At 44.6% G+C, this 21,072-nt stretch overlaps 3 protein-coding genes across 9 annotated transcripts in view; 1 reads left to right on the forward strand and 2 right to left on the reverse strand.

The window, feature by feature from the left end:
• Nucleotides 1–2,754, reverse strand: part of LOC137335101 (syntenin-1-like) — a 29,932-nt gene extending 27,178 nt beyond the window's left edge. The window contains exon 1 of the mRNA XM_068000209.1: nucleotides 2,300–2,754. Within this exon, the coding sequence (XP_067856310.1) occupies nucleotides 2,300–2,472 (173 nt within the window). The 5' untranslated portion in view covers nucleotides 2,473–2,754. The remainder of the gene's footprint in view (nucleotides 1–2,299) is intronic.
• Nucleotides 2,755–6,650: 3,896 nt separating this feature from the next.
• LOC137335102 (peptidyl-prolyl cis-trans isomerase FKBP1A-like) lies at nucleotides 6,651–18,421 on the reverse strand. The gene is made up of 5 exons (XM_068000211.1): nucleotides 18,315–18,421; nucleotides 18,057–18,104; nucleotides 10,627–10,739; nucleotides 8,196–8,336; nucleotides 6,651–8,052 (listed from the first exon to the last, which is right to left on the reverse strand). Exons 1-4 carry the CDS (start codon nucleotides 18,349–18,351, stop codon nucleotides 8,208–8,210), a joined length of 327 nt encoding a protein of 108 aa, XP_067856312.1. The 5' UTR covers nucleotides 18,352–18,421; the 3' UTR covers nucleotides 6,651–8,052; nucleotides 8,196–8,207.
• A 150-nt stretch (nucleotides 18,422–18,571) lies between these two features.
• LOC137335103 (uncharacterized) overlaps nucleotides 18,572–21,072 on the forward strand; it is a 107,342-nt gene continuing 104,841 nt past the window's right edge. For 4 of the 7 annotated variants that reach the window (XR_010966331.1, XR_010966334.1, XM_068000214.1 and 1 more), the window contains exon 1: nucleotides 18,572–18,708. The gene's annotated coding sequence lies outside the window, so the exon portion shown is untranslated. Of the gene's footprint in view, nucleotides 18,751–21,072 lie in introns of all 7 variants that reach the window. The other 3 variants (XR_010966329.1, XR_010966330.1, XM_068000212.1) reach the window with 1 other exon arrangement.

Consider the following 21,072-nt stretch of genomic DNA (forward strand, 5'->3'; position numbering starts at 1 on the left):
TGATTTTGAATACCTCTATCAAATCTCCTCGCAACTGTTACTGTTCCAAGGAGAACAACCCCAGCTTCTCCAGTCTATCCACATATCTAAAGCCCCTCATCCCCGGAATCATTCTAGTCAATCTCTTCTGCACCCTCTCTAAGGCCGTCACATCTTTCCTGAAGTGCGGTGCCCAGAACTGGTCACAATACTCCAATTGTAGCTGAACCAGTGCTTTATAAAGGTTCATCATGACTTCCATACTTTTGTACTCTATGCCTCTATTTATAAAGCCCAGGATCCCATATGCTTTTTTAACCGCTTTCTCAATCTGCTCTGCCACCTTCAACGATTTGTGCACATTAACCCCCAGGTCTCTCTGTTCATATACCCCTTTTAGAGTTGTGCCCTCTAGTTTATATTGCCTCTCCTCGTTCTTCCTACCGAAATGTATCACTTTGCATTTTTCTGCGTTAAATAACATCTGCCACGTGTCCGCCCATGCCACCAGACTTCTAGAAGATATAGACAGGCTATCACTATCCTCCTCACTGTTTACTGCACTTCCAAGTTTTGTGTCATCTGCAAATTTGGAAATTGTGCCCTGTGCACCCAAGTCCAAGTCATTAATATATATCAAGAAAAGCAGTGGTCCCAGCACTGACCCCTGGGACCACTGCAGTCCGAAAAAACATTACTCTCTGTTTCCTGTCCCTTAGCCAATTCTGTATCTATGTTGTTACTGCCCCTTTTATTCCATGGGCTGCAATCTTGATGATAAACCTACCATGCGGCACTTTATCAAAAGCCTTTTGAAAGTCCATATACACTGCATCAATTGCATTGCCCTCATCTACCCTCTCTGTTATCTCATCAAAAAACTCAATCAGGTTAGTTAAACACGATTTGTCTTTAACAAATCCGTGCTGACTTTCCCTAATCAATCCACCCTTGTCCAAGTGACTGTTAATTCTGTCCCGGATTATCATTTCTAGAAGTTTCCCCACTACTGAGGTGAAACTGACTGGCCTTTGGTTGCTGGGTTTATCCTTACACCCTTTTTTGAACAAGGGTGTAACATTTGCAATTCTCCAGTCCTCTGGCACCACTCCTGTATCTACAGATGTTTGGAAGATTATGGCCAGCACCTCTGCAATTTCCACCCTTACCACCCTCAGCAAACTAGGATGCATCCCATCCGGACTGGGTGACTTATCTACTTTAAGTACAGCTGGCCTTTCAAGTACCTCTTTTTATTAATTTTTAGCCCATCCAGTATCTCAACTACCTCCTCTTTTACTGAGACTCTGGCTAGAGATTTAAAATAGTACAAACTCGTTCCAAATGGCACCCTCTTCAAGATTTCTGTGTCAGCTGTGGCTCAGTGGTAGCACTCTTGCCTCTGAGTCAAAGGCTACAAACAGGTTGAGAAGGATGAGGAGGGATAGTTTACCACGGTCACAGTCATATAAGATGTCATTTGTGACTTTGATAAAGGCCGTTTCAGCACTGTGGCGGGGCGGAAACCTGATTGTAGGAATTCAAACGTGGAGTTGCGGGAAAGATGGGCACGGATTTGGGAGGCGACAACTTCAAGGACTTTGGAGAGGAAAGGGAGGTTGGAGATGGGGCGATAGTTTGCAAGGACACAGGGGTCAAGGGTGGCTTTTTTTTTTGAGGAGGGGGCGGGGTGATGATGGCAGATTTGCAGGGGAGGGGACAGTACCGGAGGAAAGGGAACCGTTAACAATATCAGCTAACATGGGGGCCAGGAAGAGAATTTGGGTGGTCAGCAGTAAAGATCAAGATTGGTGCTGTTTAAAGAAGGGACTGAACCTCGATGGGCAAGAATTGGATCCTCAAACGTCATTCCCAACTTACTCACCACCTGTATCTGTGATGCGAGTGACGTGAAACTACATTATTGTGTTACAGCTTAGCAATAAAAACAGTGCACACCCTTAATAAATAGTTCTAAATTAATCCATCAAACTAACCAGACTCCCAGGTTTAAGAGTTCGAACCTCGGGAAATTTTTCACCAATATTCCTTGGAGCTGCTAATTTTTATATTTAGATAAAAAGGTGAGCCACAAACTTATTGCTTAAGGCGGAGGTCCCTTTTGTTCATTTAAATATTATTCCACATTTTTAAAAAAAACACATTTTTCTTGGGTGGGAACAGAAATCCAGAAATGACTTCGTCAAAAGACGGAAACTAAAATCTGAGCCAGAACGAAGCAAAGATTTCGGCTGTTCACAGGGATTAATAAAAAAAAAACAAATAAACTCGATCAAAGAGACGGGAAAACTGAACTCACCTCAGAGAGGAAAATCTAGTTGAAAGAGTGAAGATCACACGAGCTTCTGGGACTCGAACTCTCACCGCGAACCCAAGAGTTATGCCTGGAAAAGTCAAATTATTAGCAGGCGGATCCCCTTCAACAACAAACTGAGGAGGAAGCAGGAAGAGATCGATTGAAAAGCAGATCATGGGATTGAGTAGGGTGGTTCCTCTCGCTAATGCACTCGGAATGTGGCTGTAACACCCGAGCTGGGGGGGGTGGAGGGATCTCCAACACTGGTTGGGGTTGACCCAGATTGGGGTAGGGCAAAGGGGTCCTTATCTCGGCTGTAGAAACCCCCTCCCCTCCCTTGGACCAGCCAGTTCTTGGTGAATGAGCAATGTTTGTAGGCATGTACCCCCCTCCCTTAAAAAAAACTTTTTACGTTGTAAGTGGGTCTGTTTTGTATTGAAGTTGAAACTAGGGTTGCCAGCTCTGGTTGGACATATTCCTGGAGGTTTCATCATGTGACCTCTTGCCTCGCCCAGTCAAACAGCACTTTTTTTCCGCATCTCCAATTTTTTTTTATAACTAGTAAAGCAAAAGTGTTCAAAGAAAAGGAAAAGCACACACACACACAATTTGTTTAATGCCCCTGTGATTATTCTCCCGGGTGTTGCTCGGAGGTTAATCTTTAATTCCTGGAGACTCCAGGTCAATCCTGGAGGCTTAAAAAAGTCTAAACTGAAACTTCTTTAAGGGTAGAGGTGAGTAATGCAATGGCATCCTGTTTATCCTGTCTATGGGATAAGTGAACAGATTCCACTGTGAACACAAGCAAAGCAATGCAACTCTTTGCACACCTTGTCTTTTCAATCCTGTATATGCAGGAGCTTTAAAATGATATATCTGTAATTTATTATTGCTCTTCCATTGCTGCTCACCTCTCATTCTCTTTTCCATCTCTGCTTCTCCCCTCACCTCCTGCTCATTCTTTATCATTTTTTCTCTCTCTCACTTCCTAAGCCCTTGGGCAGTGCAGCCCCTGATAACTTACACTTACTGTATTTGTAGTCCATTTTTACAAGATTGACAAAAAACAAAACTACTTCACACACGCTGTGCTTTCCTCTCTGGAGTCCGAACTCTCATTGGGAACTCGGAGATAATCTGACTAGAAATTTAAAACTGTACAAACTCGTTCCAAATGGCACCCCTCTTCAGGGCTTCTGTGTCAGCCTTGGCTCAGTGGTAGCACTCTAAACTCTGAGTCAGAAGGTTGTGGGTTCAAGTCCCACTCCAGGGACTTGAGCACAAAATCCAGGCTGACAGTGCAGTATTTAGGGAGTGTTATACTGTTGGAGGTTTAAGGTCCCATCAGTCAGATGATGGGACGTTAAACCGAGGTCCTGCCTGCCCTTTCAGGTGGATGTAAAAGATCCCACAGCATTATTTTTTGAAGAAAAGCAGGGGAGTTCTCCCCGGTGTCCTGGCCAATATTTATCCCTCAACGAACATCACTAAAACAGATTACCAGGTCATTATCACATTGCTGTTTGTGGGAGTCTAAACTGAAACTCCTTTAAGGGTAGAGGTGAGTAATGCAATGGCGTTTTCTACATTACAACAGTGACTACACTTCAAAAGTACTTAATTGGCTGTAAAACACTTAGGGACGTCCTGAGGTTGTGAAAAGCCCTATATCAATGCAAGTCTTTTTTCAGCACGTAACGTAGTGTGACTTCACTGCAGTACCGAGGGACAGCTGCACTGTCAGAGGTGTTGCTTTTCTGATGAGACGTTAAAATGAGCTGGGAAGTTCTTGTAGCGTCCTGGTAAACATTTATCTCTCAACCAACAAGAATAACAATCTGCATTTATATAGCACCTTTAATGTAGGAAAACTTCCCAAGGCGTTTCACACGGGCACAATCAGACAAAAATTGAAAAGTTACAGCACGGAAGGAGGTCATTTGGCCCATCAAATCTGCGTCGGCTCTATGCAAGAGCAATCCAGCTAGTCCCACTCCCCCGCCCTATACCTGTAGCCCTGCAAATTTTATACTTTCAAGTACTTATTCAGTTCCCTTTTGAAGGCCATGATTGATTCTGCCTCCACCGCCCCCTCGGGCAGTGCATTCCAGATCCTAACCACTCGCTGTGTAAAAAGTTTTTTCTCATGTCACCTTTGGTTCTTTTGCCAATCACCTTAAATCTATGCCCTGGTTCTTGACCCTTCCGCCAATGGGAAGAGTTTCTCTATCTACTCTGTCTAGACTCTTCATGATTTTGAATACCTCTAGCAAATCTCCTCGTAACCTTCTCTGTTCCAAGGAGTACAACCCCAGCTTCTCCAGTCTATCCACATAATTAAAGTCCCTCATCCCTGGAATCATTCTAGTAAATCTCTTCTGCACCCTAAGGCATTTTTCCTAAAGTGTGGTGCCCAGAACTGGACACAATACTCCAAGAGTGTATGTGAAACCCAGCAGTAAAAAGGAGAATTGTTAATCCTGTCAGGCTAATTCATTTACTCCACACAAAATTCTGAGATTCAGACTATATGAGGCATGGATCAGCTTATAAAAGAAAGAATTTGCATTCAGATAGCACTTTTCATGTCGATACATCGCAAAGGGCTTCACGGCCAATGAATTACCGTTGACGTGCAGACGCTGTTGTTTGGAAGAAAACACAGCAGCTTGTTTGGGTGGTGGTTGTCTGATGAACAATAACCGGGCCAGCATTATTCCTTGTTCTTCTAAAGGTGGCGCAAGAATCTTTTACCTGGACAGTTTCACATCTCATCGCAGTGACAGCACCTCTGACAACACAGCACACCCCAGTACAACTTGCATCTTTAACGTAGTAAAACATTCCAAGGTGCTTCACAGGAGCGTTATCCAATAAAATCTGATACCGAGCCACATAAGGAGATATTAGGACAAGTGACCAAAAGCTTGGTGAAAGAGGACGGTTTTAAGGAGTATCTTAAAAGAGGGGAGCGCAATGGAGGGGCGGAGAGGTTTAGGGAGGGAACCTCAGAGCTTAGGGCCTAGGCAGCTGAAGGCACATCTGCCAATGGTGGAGCGATTAAAATCGGGGATGTGCAAATGGCCAGAATTTGGAGGAGTGCCGAGATCTCGGAGGTTTGTAGGAGGTTAGAGATAGGGAGATGCGAGGCCGTGGGAAATGTTTATCTAGATTACACGCTCGAGACCTGGCGCTTGAATCCACAACTTTCTAACTCAAAGTGCAAGTGTGTTGTCACTGAGCAAAACTGACACTATAGCAGTTTTCTTTTGCAGTTAGCAGTGTTAGAATTGTTACAGCATCAGGGCCAGTCTCTGAAATACTGCAACATGCTGCACCGCGCTGCAATAGGTCTCAAGTCAGTGCCGCCAACATTCCACACTGGGCAGCTGCTTTCTCTACAAGAGCAACAGGGAAAGGCAACAAGAGCTGAATCCCAACTCTAAAACCAAGAGGGCCAGCGCTGCATGGAGCAGCAAATTGGTCAACAGCCATAACAGAGGTGGGCCCACGAGTCACCCAGGTCCTTGGGTTCCACCAGGCAGTTAATCACCAACACCACCAAAAACAGATTAACATGCCACTCATCACGTTTGGCTTGTGGGACCTTGCTGTGCACAGATTGACTGCTGCATTTATATGCACTCAAAAGCAAATTGTTGGTTGTGAATCACTTAAAGACTCTACATAGATGCAAGTTCTTTCTTTAACCAAAGAAATCTCAGCAGATCCCTTTCAGATGAACAGCCAGAGAAACAGAGGTGTGGACTGTGCCACTGATCAACACTCACAGCTCCATCACCTATCAGCCTGTCCAAGGGACAGATTCAACCAGCATGCGTTGGAACATTTTAAGCAAAGAACTTGCATTTATATAGTGCCTTTCACTACTTCAGGAGATCCTAAAGCACTTTACAACTAATTACTTTTTGAAGTGTAGTCACTATTGCAATATAGGGAATTGCACACAATAAAGGTTCCACAAACAGCAGAAATAACAATCAGATAATATGTTTTAATGATGTTGGCTGAGGGATAAATGGAAACCAGAACTCCCCAGCTCTTCTTCAAAATAGTGCCATGGGATCTTTTACGTCTCACCCGAAAGACAATACCTCCGACAGTGCAGTGTCCCCTGGCGAGGCAAGGGGGCTGGGGACATTCCTCTATTTGAAACCTAGAAGCTGCCTGTGGAGGTGAACAGGGGCTAGCAGCTCAACCAAATAACGTAAACGAGGCCAGAGGCCTAATTTCGGGCGGCCCGTGGGCACTCGCTGATTATTCACCTGAAAATGGCCCATAAGAACTTTTGGGTGAAAATTGGTTAAGACACAAACATCACGCCAGAAACTGCTGAAACTGGTAGAAAGCATTTTTATTGTAAAAGCATTTTGGAACTCATTGAATTGCTGATCAGAGCTACAGTGCAATGAAAGGATCATAAGCCACACTGAAGAGAATGGGATGGAAGAGGTGATGGCCAGCATCTCTTGCTTACAAATGTGTTGCTAGCACCTATTTAACTTGCACCAAAGGAAAAGGTTTGAGGCATAGGGAACTTCAGAAGGAAAAGTCACTAGCCTAATGTGGAATCTGGAATAGTTCTGGAACAGTTACAGTACAAATTATCCTACTGGTAGCACTGGGAGAGGCCCAGCTTCCTAACTGTATAATTTACACTTCCATGGTCCCAACACCATTAATCAGTACAGTTGAGAATAGCAGACCCCATGATTTGCTGCCTTTCCTATGAGTCACGACCTATATAATGCTGCAATTGGATGCCTTCTGTAGGTGAGTATGTGAATCATCTATTTGTATTAGGCAATGCTAATTTACAAATTAACTCCCCCCCGCCCCCACAAAAAGACACCAGAGTCTCGATTCCTGCCCAGCGCTGGGTTTTAAACAACATTCGGAAAAATAATCTGCCATTTTGTCCCAAGTTAAACTTTGTGTCTGAATAGAAGACTGGACCCTACTGAGGATACCAGCACAAGTGGAATCAAACGGGTGAGAGAAGGGTGTTGGCAAAATGACAACGTGCATTTGGGACAGGCACCGAAAGTTAAAGGTGATTTAGAGATTGGGCCTGTGGACTTGCTGAGAAAAGTTCAAGCAAGTGTTGGCTTTAGTTAAATTGATCTCCCCCCACCCCCCCAAAAAAATAAAACCCTAATGTTTGACCGTGGATCAATTTGACACCCAAATTTTGGATAAATCCCCCGTGATTAGCTTGTGTCGATACTATTGGCATGACGGTAAGTTTAGGCAATACAGACAGGCCACAACAGTGAATCTGCTTTATACAAAGATGGACAAGTTTAAAAAGACTGCAATCTGCATGGCCACGTCGTCACTGGTTTTTGTTCAGTTTATGGCTTTTCAATGCATCAAGTCAATTCAAAGTGATTATCTTATGCTTTAACAATTGGATATTAAGTAGCATGTCAAAACTGATCTGCTTTTCCTTTCTACTTGACAGGCACATTGATGTTAATGCTTGATCATGCGCAACTTAAAGTCTCTCAGAAAGCAAAGCACGATTAAAAAAAAAATAAAGTTCAGGGTAAGATAATCAGATTTTAGGTTACAGCCCAAAGATACATGATGTGAGAGAAGCAGGTGTGTTGCCGACATACAGCAGGTTGTAGATGGAGAAGGTAAATGTAGTGTGATTATAGCCAGGCCCTGCGTATTCAATGCACAATCTTCAAGCTCGCCCATGTTTATGTGCCAAAAGCAGGAGACAAAACCTGTCAAAAAAAACCACAAAAACAGATTACTCCACGTTCCAATTTTCTTTGAAAAGGATAGTAGCATCTGACCTAAAAAAGGCACAGAACTAAAAAAAGTCTTTTTTGTTGTGCCATCTCGGCCGTACTGTAATTCCACCTACCAAACAATGCTTTCACTCGAGTTTCAAGAGCTCTACGTCAAAAATCAAAGTAGCATTGGGTGGGATGACCCCAGGGTGACCAGCGGCTCCGTAAGCATAGTCCGAGGTGCAGGTCAGCCTTGCTCTCTGCCCAACACTCATCTAAAATACAACAGTAACACATTGAGCACAAAGGAATAGTTACACAGGCTTTTTTAAAAAAAAACACCATTTAAGCAACAAAGACAGGAAGTATCTCCAAATATCACTGGCCTCTACATAAGTGAACAGTGGGACAACCACCCCTCCCCCCACTTGCTGGACTAACTTCAGAACTGTTTTCTGAAACCCAGGATCCACTTAACCAGAATAGTATAACCCAGTTCAAAATCCTGCAACAAAGACCAGAAAATGCCGGAAATACTTAGATCAGGCAGCCCTTGCGGAGAACAGGCAAGTTAACGTTTAAAGTATACATTCTTTGTCGGAACTGGATTTTTTTTTTGTTACACCTATAAAAAGGTTTTTTACATATGTTTTAAGTGCAGATTCAAGATGGTTTTAAACTTGATTTCTCAAATCTAAAATGGCTGCTGGGATGTTTTTGTCTCCTTACAGCCACCCAATTGCTGAAAGATTGTTCTAAGCAAGGAATTGTGTTATCACTAGCTGGCATCACTCACTGCACATTGGAAAACCTAGAAGATTCTACCAGAAGAATAAGTTGCTCAACTTTTTATTTTTAACTGGAACACAGGAACAGGAGTAGGCCATTTAGCCCCTCCAGGCCAAGTCAAAAAACACAAAGACGCAGATTTGGGATTGCAAGGTCCGTGGACATTTTATAGAATTGACCCATATAAACAGGAAATTGTGTTGGAACTTCTACATTCTTTGAGGAAAACTAATATTGTAAACTCAGATTGGCAGCTACGATAAGACCCATCTCCACAATAGTTTACAAGAATTTAGTAAATATGTACAGGGACCAGGTGCACAAATACTCTGCTTTTCATTGATAAATGTGTTTTCAGGACAGTTACAGCCAAGTGTCTTAATACTTTGTACAGCTTCTGGTACTTACCATTAATTTTCTTTCTCTTTGTCCAATGATTATTGGAGAACCTCCCAGACCCCCCCCAAAAATACAGGGTATGTTAGAGAATGCTGACATTTACTCTATGTGCGAAGGAATCTTAATTTATGCATGTACTAGTCTCCAATGTTGTTAAAAAAGGTGCTTTCCTGTACTTAATTCCCCAAGAACAAGTCCTGGGCCAGATTCTGTAGTGACCAGATAGCAACTCCAGCTCAAATACAATTGACCACAAGTCTGCTCTCAGACAACCCAAATACAGAACATAAGTAAAACAGAACGCTGGAAACATTCAGCAGGCCAGGCAGCACCCGTGTAGAGAGGAAGGTGGGGTTGACGTTTCAGACCGATGACCTTCCATTTGAACCATTGCAGTCATTGTAATTGATGACACTCCCACAATGGTAGGAAGTTGAGAAAGTGAATTCTATATAAAAAAAACTGTAGTTTGAGATTTCAAGCTTGGGATTCAAAATCCTTTCTGAAGACACAGCAGCTCTCCAGTATCTCACCCAAGTGACCAGGTCATACCTGTGTTTCAGGAGTGATATCAGGAGGCTATTTGATGTGGGTGGGAGGAGGGTGGACTAACTGTAGCCAAGGCTGATCCTGTGCTCATTCCATGTTCACATTGTGCTTTGGTTAACGCAGTAACATACTTTCCCTCAACAACTTAAAAAAAATCACAAACAAACGTGGTTAAAGGGGAAGTATATTCTACTGAACTCTCAATCACCTTTTGTATGCTTCAGAACTGTCAGTTAGGCACAGTATGGAGGCAGACATTTTGTATGAAAGTGCCCCAATATGACATTGTAAAGGAATGTTGGGTCATGTTCCGATTTCTCCATTCACAAGTTCATGCCAAATAACTGCACACCAATCGCTTCCAGGAGGGGCAGAATCATCTTTATAAAGCAACCTTTAGGGTCACATGTACTCAGTTTACCTACACAAGAACTGTACTTTCAAAAAGGTAATTCATTGTATTTAGTGTTATGGGATGACAGATGTGAGAAGCTGTTATATAAATACATGTCTGGCCTGCTTTGGGTATAATAAGCTTCCTCTACCAATTGGAACAGTTAGATCAGCGTTCTACAGAAAGAAAGAAAATCAGCACGAACTTGTTTGTGATCAACCAGTAACTTGCTGGAAACTAGCACATATGCAGGCCCAGTGATGCCCCACACAGTTAAATAGCCTGTTTGCACTCACTGTATGCTCCACATGAATTAATGTCACTTGGGCAAAGTACAGGAAGGTGGCTAGCACCTGTGGAAGTGTAACCCAGCAAGAGAGAGAGCATCTTCAGGGGAAGGAGGAGGAGGAAACAGAATTCAAGTTTCTTTTTACCCGAACTAATCCTTCTTCCCAGCCTCTGATGACCTCCTGTTGACCCATTTTAAATTTAAACGGCCGTGCTCGGTCCCGGGAAGAATCGAACTTCGTTCCATCCATCAGCGACCCTGTTGGTAATGGTAAGCAGCAAAATATTGAGAGCAGTCAGTCTGTAAACAGTCAGTCAAAACATACAAATTAACAGCAGGTGTAGGCCATTCGGCCCCTCGAACCTGCTCTGCCACTTGATAAGATCATGGCTGATCTGATTGCAACCTCAACCCTACTTTCCCGTCTACCTACTATAACCTTTGACTCCCTTGTTAATCAGGAATCTATCTAATTCAGCCTTAAAAATATTCAATGACCCTGCCTCCACCGCTCTCTGGGGAAGGGAGTTACACAGACCCACGACCTGGAAGAATTTCTTCTCATCTCCGTCTTAAATGGGAGACCCACTATTTTTAAACTGTGGCCCCTAGTTATAGTGTCTCCCATAAGGGGAAACATCCTCTCAGCATCTACCCCTTCTAGTCCCCTCAGGATTTTATGTTTCAATAAGATCACCTCTCATTCTTCTAAACTCCAAAGTATACAGGCCCAACTCGTCCAACCTTTCCTCATAAGATAACCCCCTCATCCCAGGAATCAATTGAGTGAACCTTCTCTGAACCACATCCAAAGCAATTATGTCCTTTCTTAAATAAGGAAACCAAAACCGCACAGTATTCCAAATGTGGTCTCACCAATGCCCTGTACAACTGTAGCAAGACATCTCTACTTTTATATTCCATTCCCCTTGCAATAAATGACAACATTCCATTTGCCTTCCTAATCACTTGCTGTACCTGCGTACTAACTTTGTGATTCATGTACTAGGACACCCAGATCCCTCTGTAACTCAGAGTTCTGCGATCTCTCTCCATTTAAATAATACTGCATTTCTATTCCTCTTGCCAAAGTGGACAAGTTCACATTTTCCCACATTATACTCCATCTGCCAAATTTTTGCCCACTCACTTAACCTATTTATATCCTTTTGCAGACTCCTTATGTCCTCTTCACAACTTACTTTCCTACCTACCTTTGTGTCATCAGCAAATTTAGTCCCTTCATCCAAGTCATTGATATAGATTGTAAATAGTTGAGGCCCAAGCACTGATCCCTGTGGCACTCCACTCGTTACATCCTGCCAACCTGAAAATGACCCATTTATGCCTACTGTTTCCCGTTAGCTAACCAATCCTTTATCCATGCTAATATGTTACCCCCTACACCATGAGCTCTTATTTTGTGTAGTAGCCTTTGATGTGGCACCTGTCAAAAGCCTTCTGGAAATCCAAGTACACCACACCCACAGGATCCCCTTTATTCACGTTGCTTGTTACTTCCTCAAAGAACTCTAATAAATTAGTCAAACACATTTCCCTTTCACAAAGCCTTGTTCACTCTGCCTGATTACATTGAGATTTTCTAAGTGCCCTGCTATAACCTCCTTAATAATAGATTTTAGCATTTTCCCTATGACAGCTAACTGGCTTGCAGTTTCCTACTTTCTGTCTCCCTCCTTTCTTGAATAGAGGAGTTACATTTGCTATTTTCCAATCTGATGGGACCCTTCCAAATCTAGGGAATTTTGGAAAATTGATACCATTGCATCTATCATCTCTGCAGCCACTTCTTTTAAGGCCCTAGGATGAAGTCCGTCAGGACCTGGGGACTGGTCAGCCTTTAGTTCTAATAACTTTTTCAGAAAATCTTTCCCTGGTGATTGTAAAGGTTTTAAGTTCCTCCCTTTCACCTCTGGATTCACAATTATTTCTGTTATTTGTATCCTCTACAGTGAAGACGGATGCAAAATATCTGTTCAATTCATCTGCCATTTCCTTATTCTCCATTATTAATTCCCCAGACTCACTCTCTAGAGGACCAACGCTCACTTTACTTACTCTTTTCCTTTTTAAATACCTGTAGAAACTCTTACTATCTGTTATTATATTTCTAGCTAGCTTTCTCTCATACTCTAATTTCTCCCTTCTTATTATTCTTTTAGTCATTCTTTGCTGTTTTTTATATTCTGTCCAATCTTCTGAGCAGCCACTAATCTTCACAGAATTGTATGCTTTTTCTTTCAATTTGATACTGTCTTTAACTTCCTTAGTTAGCCATGGATGGTTCGTCCTTCCCCTAGTGTCTCTCACTGGAAAAAAAATCTTTGCTGTGTTATGAAATCTCTCATTAAATGTCTGCCACTGCATCTCTACTGACCTATCCCTTAACCTAATTTCCCAGTTCACTTCAGCCAGCTCTGTCTTCATGCCCTCATAATTGCCCTTATTTAAGTTTAAAACACTAGTCTTAGACTTACTCTTTTCTCCCTCAAACTGAATGCAAAATTCAATCATACTGTGTTCTCTACTACCTAGAGGCTCCTTTACAATGAGGTCATTAATTAATCCTGTCTCATTACACATTATCAGATCTAGAATAGCCTGCTCTCTGGTTGGTTCTAGAACATGCTGCTCTAAGGAACTGTCCCAAAAGCACTCTATGAATTCATCTTCCAGGTTACCTTTGCCAATCAGATTTTTCCAGTCTATACGTAGATTAAAATCACCCACGATTATCGTTGTTCCTTTCTCGCAAGCCCCCATTATTTCTTCCTGAACACCCTGTCCTACAGCATGGATACTGTTAGGGGGCCTACAAACTAATCCCACAACTATCCTCTTGCCATTATTTCTGATCTCTACCCAAACTTATTCTAAGTCATGGTCTTTAGAACTAAGGTCATTTCTCTCTATTATACTTGTGTCATCCTTAATTAACAGAGCTACCCCTCCACCTTTTCCTAGCTTCCTGTCCTTCGGAAATGTCAAGTACCCTTGAATATTCAGGTTCCAGCCTTTGTCATCTTGCAGCCATGTCTCTGTAATGGCTATCAGATCATATATATTTATTTCTATTTGAGCTGTCAATTCATCTATTTTGTTATGAATGCTACGTGCAGATACAAAGCCTTTAGTGCTGTCTCTACTATTTTTGCAACCTCTAGCCATATCTGCTGGCGCACTCAAGTTTGCATGCCCTGTCCCTTCCTGCCACTCTCTGATTACCATTTCCCTTATTGCTACCTTGCTCATGGTAATTTAAAATAAATTGGCTCAATTCAGAGGATTGTCTTGTGTCGCATTTTTCCTTTCATTCTGCCACCAGTTATGGTTGTAGGTTTCATGCTGAAGTAGAACTTATCACAGCCCTTCAACTTCTGCTATTCACACAATTGCCCAGTGAATATCTTTTTGACTTCAGTCACAGAAGAGAATCAAAGTCTCTAGATTTTAATCAAGTCCCTCAGCTGCCAAATTGGACTACTCTCAAATTCAGACCAATCTAAAGCCAACCCCTGCTCAGATCTGCACCCCTTCCCCTCCAGAGTTCTTGACTAGTTCAACTCACTTCAAATTTTGGCCAAGCGCATAATTATGTAAAAAAGCTGCATTTTAGACAAGTTACTTACTGATATATGTCTGAGGAAGAGAGACTGGCGTGGCTATTTTTATGAGTAGGGAAACCATATCCGATCAGGTTTTTTAGCTATTTGTGAGTGGACCTCACTGGCCATCTCCCACCTCCTGAATAGTTTCCAGCATTGTTACAATGAGACCCCATTTATAAAACGTGCCCGGAATCCCCATGTACCACACAGGCTATGACCTAGTACCCGTCTGGCCCAAGTTTCCTAACGAAATGGGTCAAGATGTACAAATCGCTGGATTAAAAGACCACTCTACTCCACTGGAGAAGTAGTTTAACACTGCTGCTTTTATGGCACATTTTGGTGATGTCTCCATACACTGTGATATGTGAATCTACACTTTTTTTCTCCCTGTATTTTGAGCAAGACCTCTGGGGGAGAAGGGGGGCAGATCTGAGCAGGGGTTGGCTCTGGATTGGTTTGAATTTGAGTGTGGTCCAATTTGGCAGCTGAGACACTTGATTAAAATCTAGAGACTTTGACTTTATCTTTTTAATTCTCTTCAGTGGCTATTTATATTAGACATACAATCTTAATTCTTGACATTTTTATACTTGTCAAATCCCCTAGTAACTAAATTCCCCTCCAGCAGTGTGTAACATTGCAAGTAGGAGCTGGAGACAAGACTGTTTCAGAGACCAGTTCTGGAAATGGCCATATAAGCCCAGGTCTTTTTTTTAAAAAAAGGTGGGGGGGGGGGGGGGGAATGTGGTGAAGGAGAGGGGAAAACCACTTTCAGAGAGGAGCAGCTACCAGTGAGTGCACCCACTACTTGTATTGGCCACAGGTGACAGCCTCTCCCACTAACCACTCACCAGTAACTACAGTTTAAAATGCAGCATTCATAACATGGTGAGAAAAAAAAACAAGTTCAACGTTTACAATACTGTGAAGAAGCAATTCCCATTTGTAATTGGATCTGGGAATTCTTCCCATCTTACTTCTGCCTGAGCCAATTCACTATCTGTGCTCAGCTAGTATATGGAGCCAACCAGCCCTGCCCCACTTCCAACTCCTAAAATCGATGCCACACAAGCAATTCCAGACTGCACATCTTTATCACGTCCAGCTAGCCAGAAGGCTGAGACCTTGACCACTCTGAAAACTGCCATCTTTTAAGGCTGCAGCAGTTTTGTGCTCTTCGAGAGAGAAAGGTAAAATCAAAATCGGGACAGAAAGGAAAAATAAACCAAGGAAGAAAGGGGAATTAAAAGAATTGAGTAATAGATTCTCAGAAACTTCCACCCGCATTGTTGCATATTTAAGGGTAAACAGGAAGTCGACTGTCATACTGAGTCAGTATATCACGATAAGGGTCACATCTAGAGAGTGACGGTAAGAAAACAAACAGCAAACTACAACAAAAAGGAAAAGATTACAATAAACATGCAACAGAAAATAGGGTCCATTTTGCACACAACAGAGCTAGAGACTACAAACGCGTGACTGAGTTCCATTTTAAACTAAAAAAATAGCAATAGGAAGCAACGATGAAATTTAAAAAAAACTCCCAACATCTCAAATTGAAAAAAAAACAGGTCCCAGGAACATCACTTCAAATTGCATAAGCAGGTCCAGGCCTGCTCTTATGGCAAAGAATGCAAGGAAACTGAAAATACTCTAGGTCCAGGTTCTTCTAAGAGGGAAGGCCCATGCATCACAGTAGAAATAAATACAAGGGTAAGCTTAATGATTCTGTTGGGAATAATTTAACTTTGCCATTGTTAAACTACAAATAGAAATTTGAGACATATAACCCCGTGGAAAAAGCACTTGGCTGCTGAATTCGCTATTTTGAATGTTTTTTCAGGCACTTCAGTTGTTTTGTGCCATTTAATTGCGACTTTTGGTTCTTGAATGCTTGCTTATTTTTTTGGTCATTCCTCCTAACAGCTCCTTTAGCTTAGCTTCCGGTTTTGTCTGATTACAAGCCGTGTGAAGCACCGTGGACATTTTTCTGCATTAAAAGGCGTTAAATAAATGCAAATTGTTCTTAGTTGTTGTTTTGAGTCACTGTTTAGCATCATTAAGTTTAACACCAATTTGTTGGGGGTTTCCACTTTATTTGAGCTAATCACATCACCCCAATAGACACTGGAAGTGTGATACTGTTGAGTTCAATGGACTCACAGTAGATGCAAAATGTTCCATTGTATAGAAGGGAGACTGAATGAGAAAATAAACACAAAGATAAACTAAACAGGTGGGCTGAGAAAACTGTAGATACAGAAGGAAGAGTTAAAACTATACTAAAACAAGGAGCAAATTGGTAGCTCTTGCCAGCCACTTCAAGACATAGCAGAGCTGATATTAATCCCGTGGTAGAAAGGAAAACAGTTCCTGGATTTCAGGAAAAGGAACAATATGGCCCTCTATCATAATGCCACATGATCAGAGATAAAACCTAGTCATATGGGTTCAACCCTTCTCACTGCAAAAAGGCTGTCAAATTCAAAATTATTTAATCAAACAACATCTAGTTTTGCAGGATCATAATCAGACCAATGGACTCTTCAGATTTCAGGCATCTTGAATGGTAGTGTTGTTTTTCTAAAGGTAATGATTAAAGGGCACTTAGTTTGATCTGGTGGGGATTTTTTGTTCAAAGTTTGCTCCCAACAAAAAGTGGCAAAAAGTAAGCTGCTCAATTCAGCAACTGAAACAGTACCAGCATTTAAACAGTTGAAATATCACAAAAATGACATGCAACGCATTAAACACGCAAACCATCCTGCCCGTCTCCGAGCTTATTCTGCCAGTTTCTAGCATTTGCCCCAGCTGCAGTCGACACTCGCCAACAGCTGTATATTTTCATATAAGCAAAAAATCTATTTGATTTTGAGTTCTGATAAAAGGTTTCACTTGAAATGCTAACTTATCTTCTCCCTTTCAGATGCTGACAGAACTACTGCATATGCAAAACCCTACGTTTCTTTTTTTTATCGTTACTGTGTTTCTTCCTCAAAGCCAATAAGATTTACAAGTACATGTTAAATTATAGAATTTTACAGCACAGATGGAGGCCATTCAGACCATCACGCTTGTGCCAGATCGGAGATATTCACTCAGTTCAATTTTTTTCCTTTTTCAAATATTTATGCATTTCCCTTTAAAAAGGTATTATGGATTCTGGTAGGCAGTTCCAAGTCACAACACTCTGCACAAAACAAATTCTCCTAACTTTTCGTGACCCCGGGGGCCCAGCCCCGTGACCCCGGGCCCAGCCTTCACTCACCCACCACCCCAGGGGGGGGCGGGGTCCAGCCCCGTGACCCCGGGCCCAGCTTTCACCCACCCACCCCGGGGTCCAGCCCCGTGACCCCGGGCCCAGCCTTCACTCACCCACCACCCCGGGGGGGGCGGGGTCCAGCCCCGTGACCCCAGGCCCAGCTTTCACCCACCCACCCCGGGGTCCAGCCCCGTGACCCCGGGCCCAGCCTTCACCCACCTTGGTGGGGGGGGTCCAGTCCCTTGACCCCCCTGGCCCAGCCTTCACCCACCCACCCCGGGGGGTCCAGCCCCTTGACCCCCCCTGGCCCAGCCTCCACCCACCCACCCCGGGGGGTCCAGCCCCTTGACCCCCCCCTGGCCCAGCCTCCACCCACCCACCCCGGGGGGTCCAGCCCCTTGACCCCCCCTGGCCCAGCCTTCACCCACCCACCCAGGGGGGTCCAGCCCCTTGACTCCCCTGGCCCAGCCTTCACCCACCCACCCCGGGGGGTCCAGCCCCTTGACCCCCCTGGCCCAGCCTTCACCCACCCACCCCGGGGTGTCCAGCCCCTTGACCCCGGGCCCAGCCTTCACCCACCCCGGGGAGTCCAGTCTCGTTATCCTGAGCCCAGCCTTCAGCCACCCCCAAAGATCCACAAATAACCCTGAGCCCAGACCCCGGGCCCTCCTAACTCACCCACATAGTGCACCACGCAGACTTGCCCCGTCTTGGGAAAGGTCCGCCCTGGAAAAGAGAACAGAAACAGACACGGGTTAACAGCCAGCGTCGGGCAGCGGCCTTGCAACAAGCCCGAGACGCAGGGCTAAGATCGAGAACCACCCTCCCCGTCTCGGACCGGGCCCGCTCTACCGCCAGGCCCGCAACTACAGGCTTCTATTCCGTCCCCTAAACGTGGGTACCAGTCGCCGCCTTGGGCCCCTATAGCCCCCGTACCGTCTCCCGCAATGATAGTCTCCACTTCCACTCCCATGGCTCCGCTTCACACCAACTTCGGCACCCTCCCCCGCAACCAAACCTGCTAACAGAGCGTAGGCGCCGCCAAGCGACCAATCACAGCCCCGTTGCTAACCGACGGCCGCCAATCGCAGCCCGCACGCTGGCCGCGGAAAGCCTAATAAGGGCATGAGAGGGCGGAACTACCGGCCAGCAAGTGTGTGTGGCTTCGTTATGTAGGATCTGAAAATGTGATTGGCTGGCGGGCGCGAGGCGGTCGTGGAACATTCTGGAAGCGGCGGTTGGTCGGTCGATGGCGTTGAGCCCAGAAGCGGGGCGTCCGTCCGTCTGTGAGCCTTGATCCGCCGGTATTCTGTCGGAGCGGATCCCATCGGTGAGGCATAAAAGCGTTAGGACAAGGCATTATTAATAATAGGTGAAACAGCAATTTACTTGTGTTTATTTGAATTTAGCATACTACATTGGCTGCTCACGATGCGGCCTCCTCTACATTGGGGAGACCAAACGCAGAACGGGTGATCGCTTTGCCGAACACCTCACAAGCATGACCCTGACCTGCCCGTCGCTTGGCATGTTAATTCCCCGTCCCACTCTGGCCTCGGCCTCTTACACTGTTCCAATGAAGCTCAATGGAAGCTGAGGCTGAGCGCACTGGATACAGCAAAGGCAAGGGGTCCCTACAACATCCCGGCTGTAGTGCTCCAGAACTAGCCTCGCCTCGAGCCAAACTGTTCCAGTACAGCTACAACACTGGCATCTATCCGACAATGTGGAAAATTGCCCAGGTATGTCCTGTCCGCAAAAAGCAGGACAAATCCAATCCGGCCAATTACCGCCCCATCAGTCTATTCTCATTCATCAGCAAAGTGATGGAAGGTGTCGTCGACAGTGCTATCAAGCGGCACTTACTCACCAATAACCTGCTCACCGATGCTCAGTTTAGGTTCCGCCAGGACCACTCGGATCCAGACCTCATTACAGCCTTGGTCCAAACATGGACAAAAGAGCTGAATTCCAGAGGTGTGGTGAGAGTGACTGCCCTTGACATCAAGGCAGCATTTGACCGAGTGTGGCACCAAGGAGCCCTCGTAAAATTGAAGTCAATGGGAATCAGGAGGAAAACTCTCCAGTGGCTGGAGTCATACCTAGCACAAAGGAAGATGGTAGTGGTTGTTGGAGGCCAATCATCTCAGCCCCAGGACATTGCTGCAGGAGTTCCTCAGGGCAGTGTCCTAGGCCCAACCATCTTCAGCTGCTTCATCAATGACCTTCCCTCTACCATAAGGTCAGAAATAGGGATGTTCGCTGATGATTGCACAGTGTTCAATTCCATTCGCAACCCCTCAGATAATGATGCAGTCCGTGCCCGCATGCAGCAAGACCTGGACAATATCCAGGCTTGGGCTGATAAGTGGCAAGTAACACTTGCGCCAGACAAGTGCCAGGCAATGACCATCTCCAACAAGAGAGTCCAACCACCTCCCCTTGACATTCAACGGCATTACCATCGCCGAATCCCCCACCATCAACATCCTGGGGGTCACCATTAACCAGAAACTAAACTGGACCAGCCACATAAATACTGTGGCTACAACAGCAGGTCAGAGGCTGGGTATTCTGTGGCGAGTGACGCACCTCCTGACTCCCTAAAGCCTTTCCACCATCTATAAGGCACAAGTCAGGAGTGTGATGGAATACTCTCCAATTGCCTGGATGAGTGCAGCTCCAACAACACTCAAGAAACTCGACATCATCCAGGACAAAGCAGCCCGCTTGATTGGCACCCAATCCACCACCCTAAATATTCACCACCGGAGCACCGTGGCTGCAGTGTGTACCATCTACAGGATGCATTACAGCAACTCGCCATGGCTTCTTTGACAGCACCTCCCAAACCCGCGACCTCTACCACCTAGAAGGACAAGGGTAGCAGGCACATGGGAACAACACCACCTGCACGTTCCCCTCCAAGTCACACACCATCCCGACTTGGAAATATATCGCCGTTCCTTCGTTGTCGCTGGGTCAAAATCCTGGAACTCCCTACCTAACAGCACTGTGGGAGAACCTTCACCACATGGACTATAGCTGTTCAAGAAGGCGGCTCACCACCACCTTCTCAAGAGCAATTAGGGATGGGCAATAAATGCTGGCCTTGCCAGCAACACCCACATCCCATGAATGAATTTTTAAAAACCAGAGGGCTTAGATTTAAGGTGATTGGCAAAAGAACCAAAGGTGACGTGAGGAAAAACTTTTTTAAGCAGCGAGTAGTTATGACCTGGAATGTGATGCCTGAAAGGGTGGTGGAAGCAGATTCAAATGTGGCTTTCAAAAGGGAATTGGATAAATATTTGAAGGGGAAAAAATTTGCAGTGCTACTGGAAAAGACCTGGGGAATGGGGCTGACTGGATTCCTCTTACAAAGAAACGGCACAGGCTTGATGGGTCAGATGGCCTCCTGTGCTGTAACAAGGCAGAGTTCAGATACAGATCAACCATGATCGAATTCAATGGTGAAACAGGCTTGAGGGGCTGAATGGCCTCCTCCTGATCCTAGAGACAAGACTCTGGATTTAAGTTGTACCTTCTCAGGCCCTCAGGGCAGCTCAAGCCTGCACAGCCAATCAGTCACTGTTGTTATGTCGACATTCGGGCCGACTGGTCTATTCAAGTATTTATGCTCCACACAAGCCTCCTACCCTACTTCATGTAACCCTATCAGCATATCCTTCTA

This window comes from Heptranchias perlo, chromosome 19, assembly GCF_035084215.1.
Source record: "Heptranchias perlo isolate sHepPer1 chromosome 19, sHepPer1.hap1, whole genome shotgun sequence".
Lineage (NCBI taxonomy): Eukaryota > Metazoa > Chordata > Chondrichthyes > Hexanchiformes > Hexanchidae > Heptranchias > Heptranchias perlo.

Excerpts from the sequence above, each read along its gene's own strand:
- LOC137335102 (XM_068000211.1), bottom strand. The coding sequence starts at position 18,351 with ATGGGAGTGGAAGTGGAGACTATCATTGCGGGAGACG. Across the intron at positions 10,740-18,056 it reads CTGCGTGGTGCACTATGTGG|GGTCGCTGATGGATGGAACG; the intron begins GTGAGTTAGGAG and ends CATTACCAACAG. Across the intron at positions 8,337-10,626 it reads GGGAAGAAGGATTAGTTCGG|ATGAGTGTTGGGCAGAGAGC; the intron begins GTAAAAAGAAAC and ends GTTGTATTTTAG.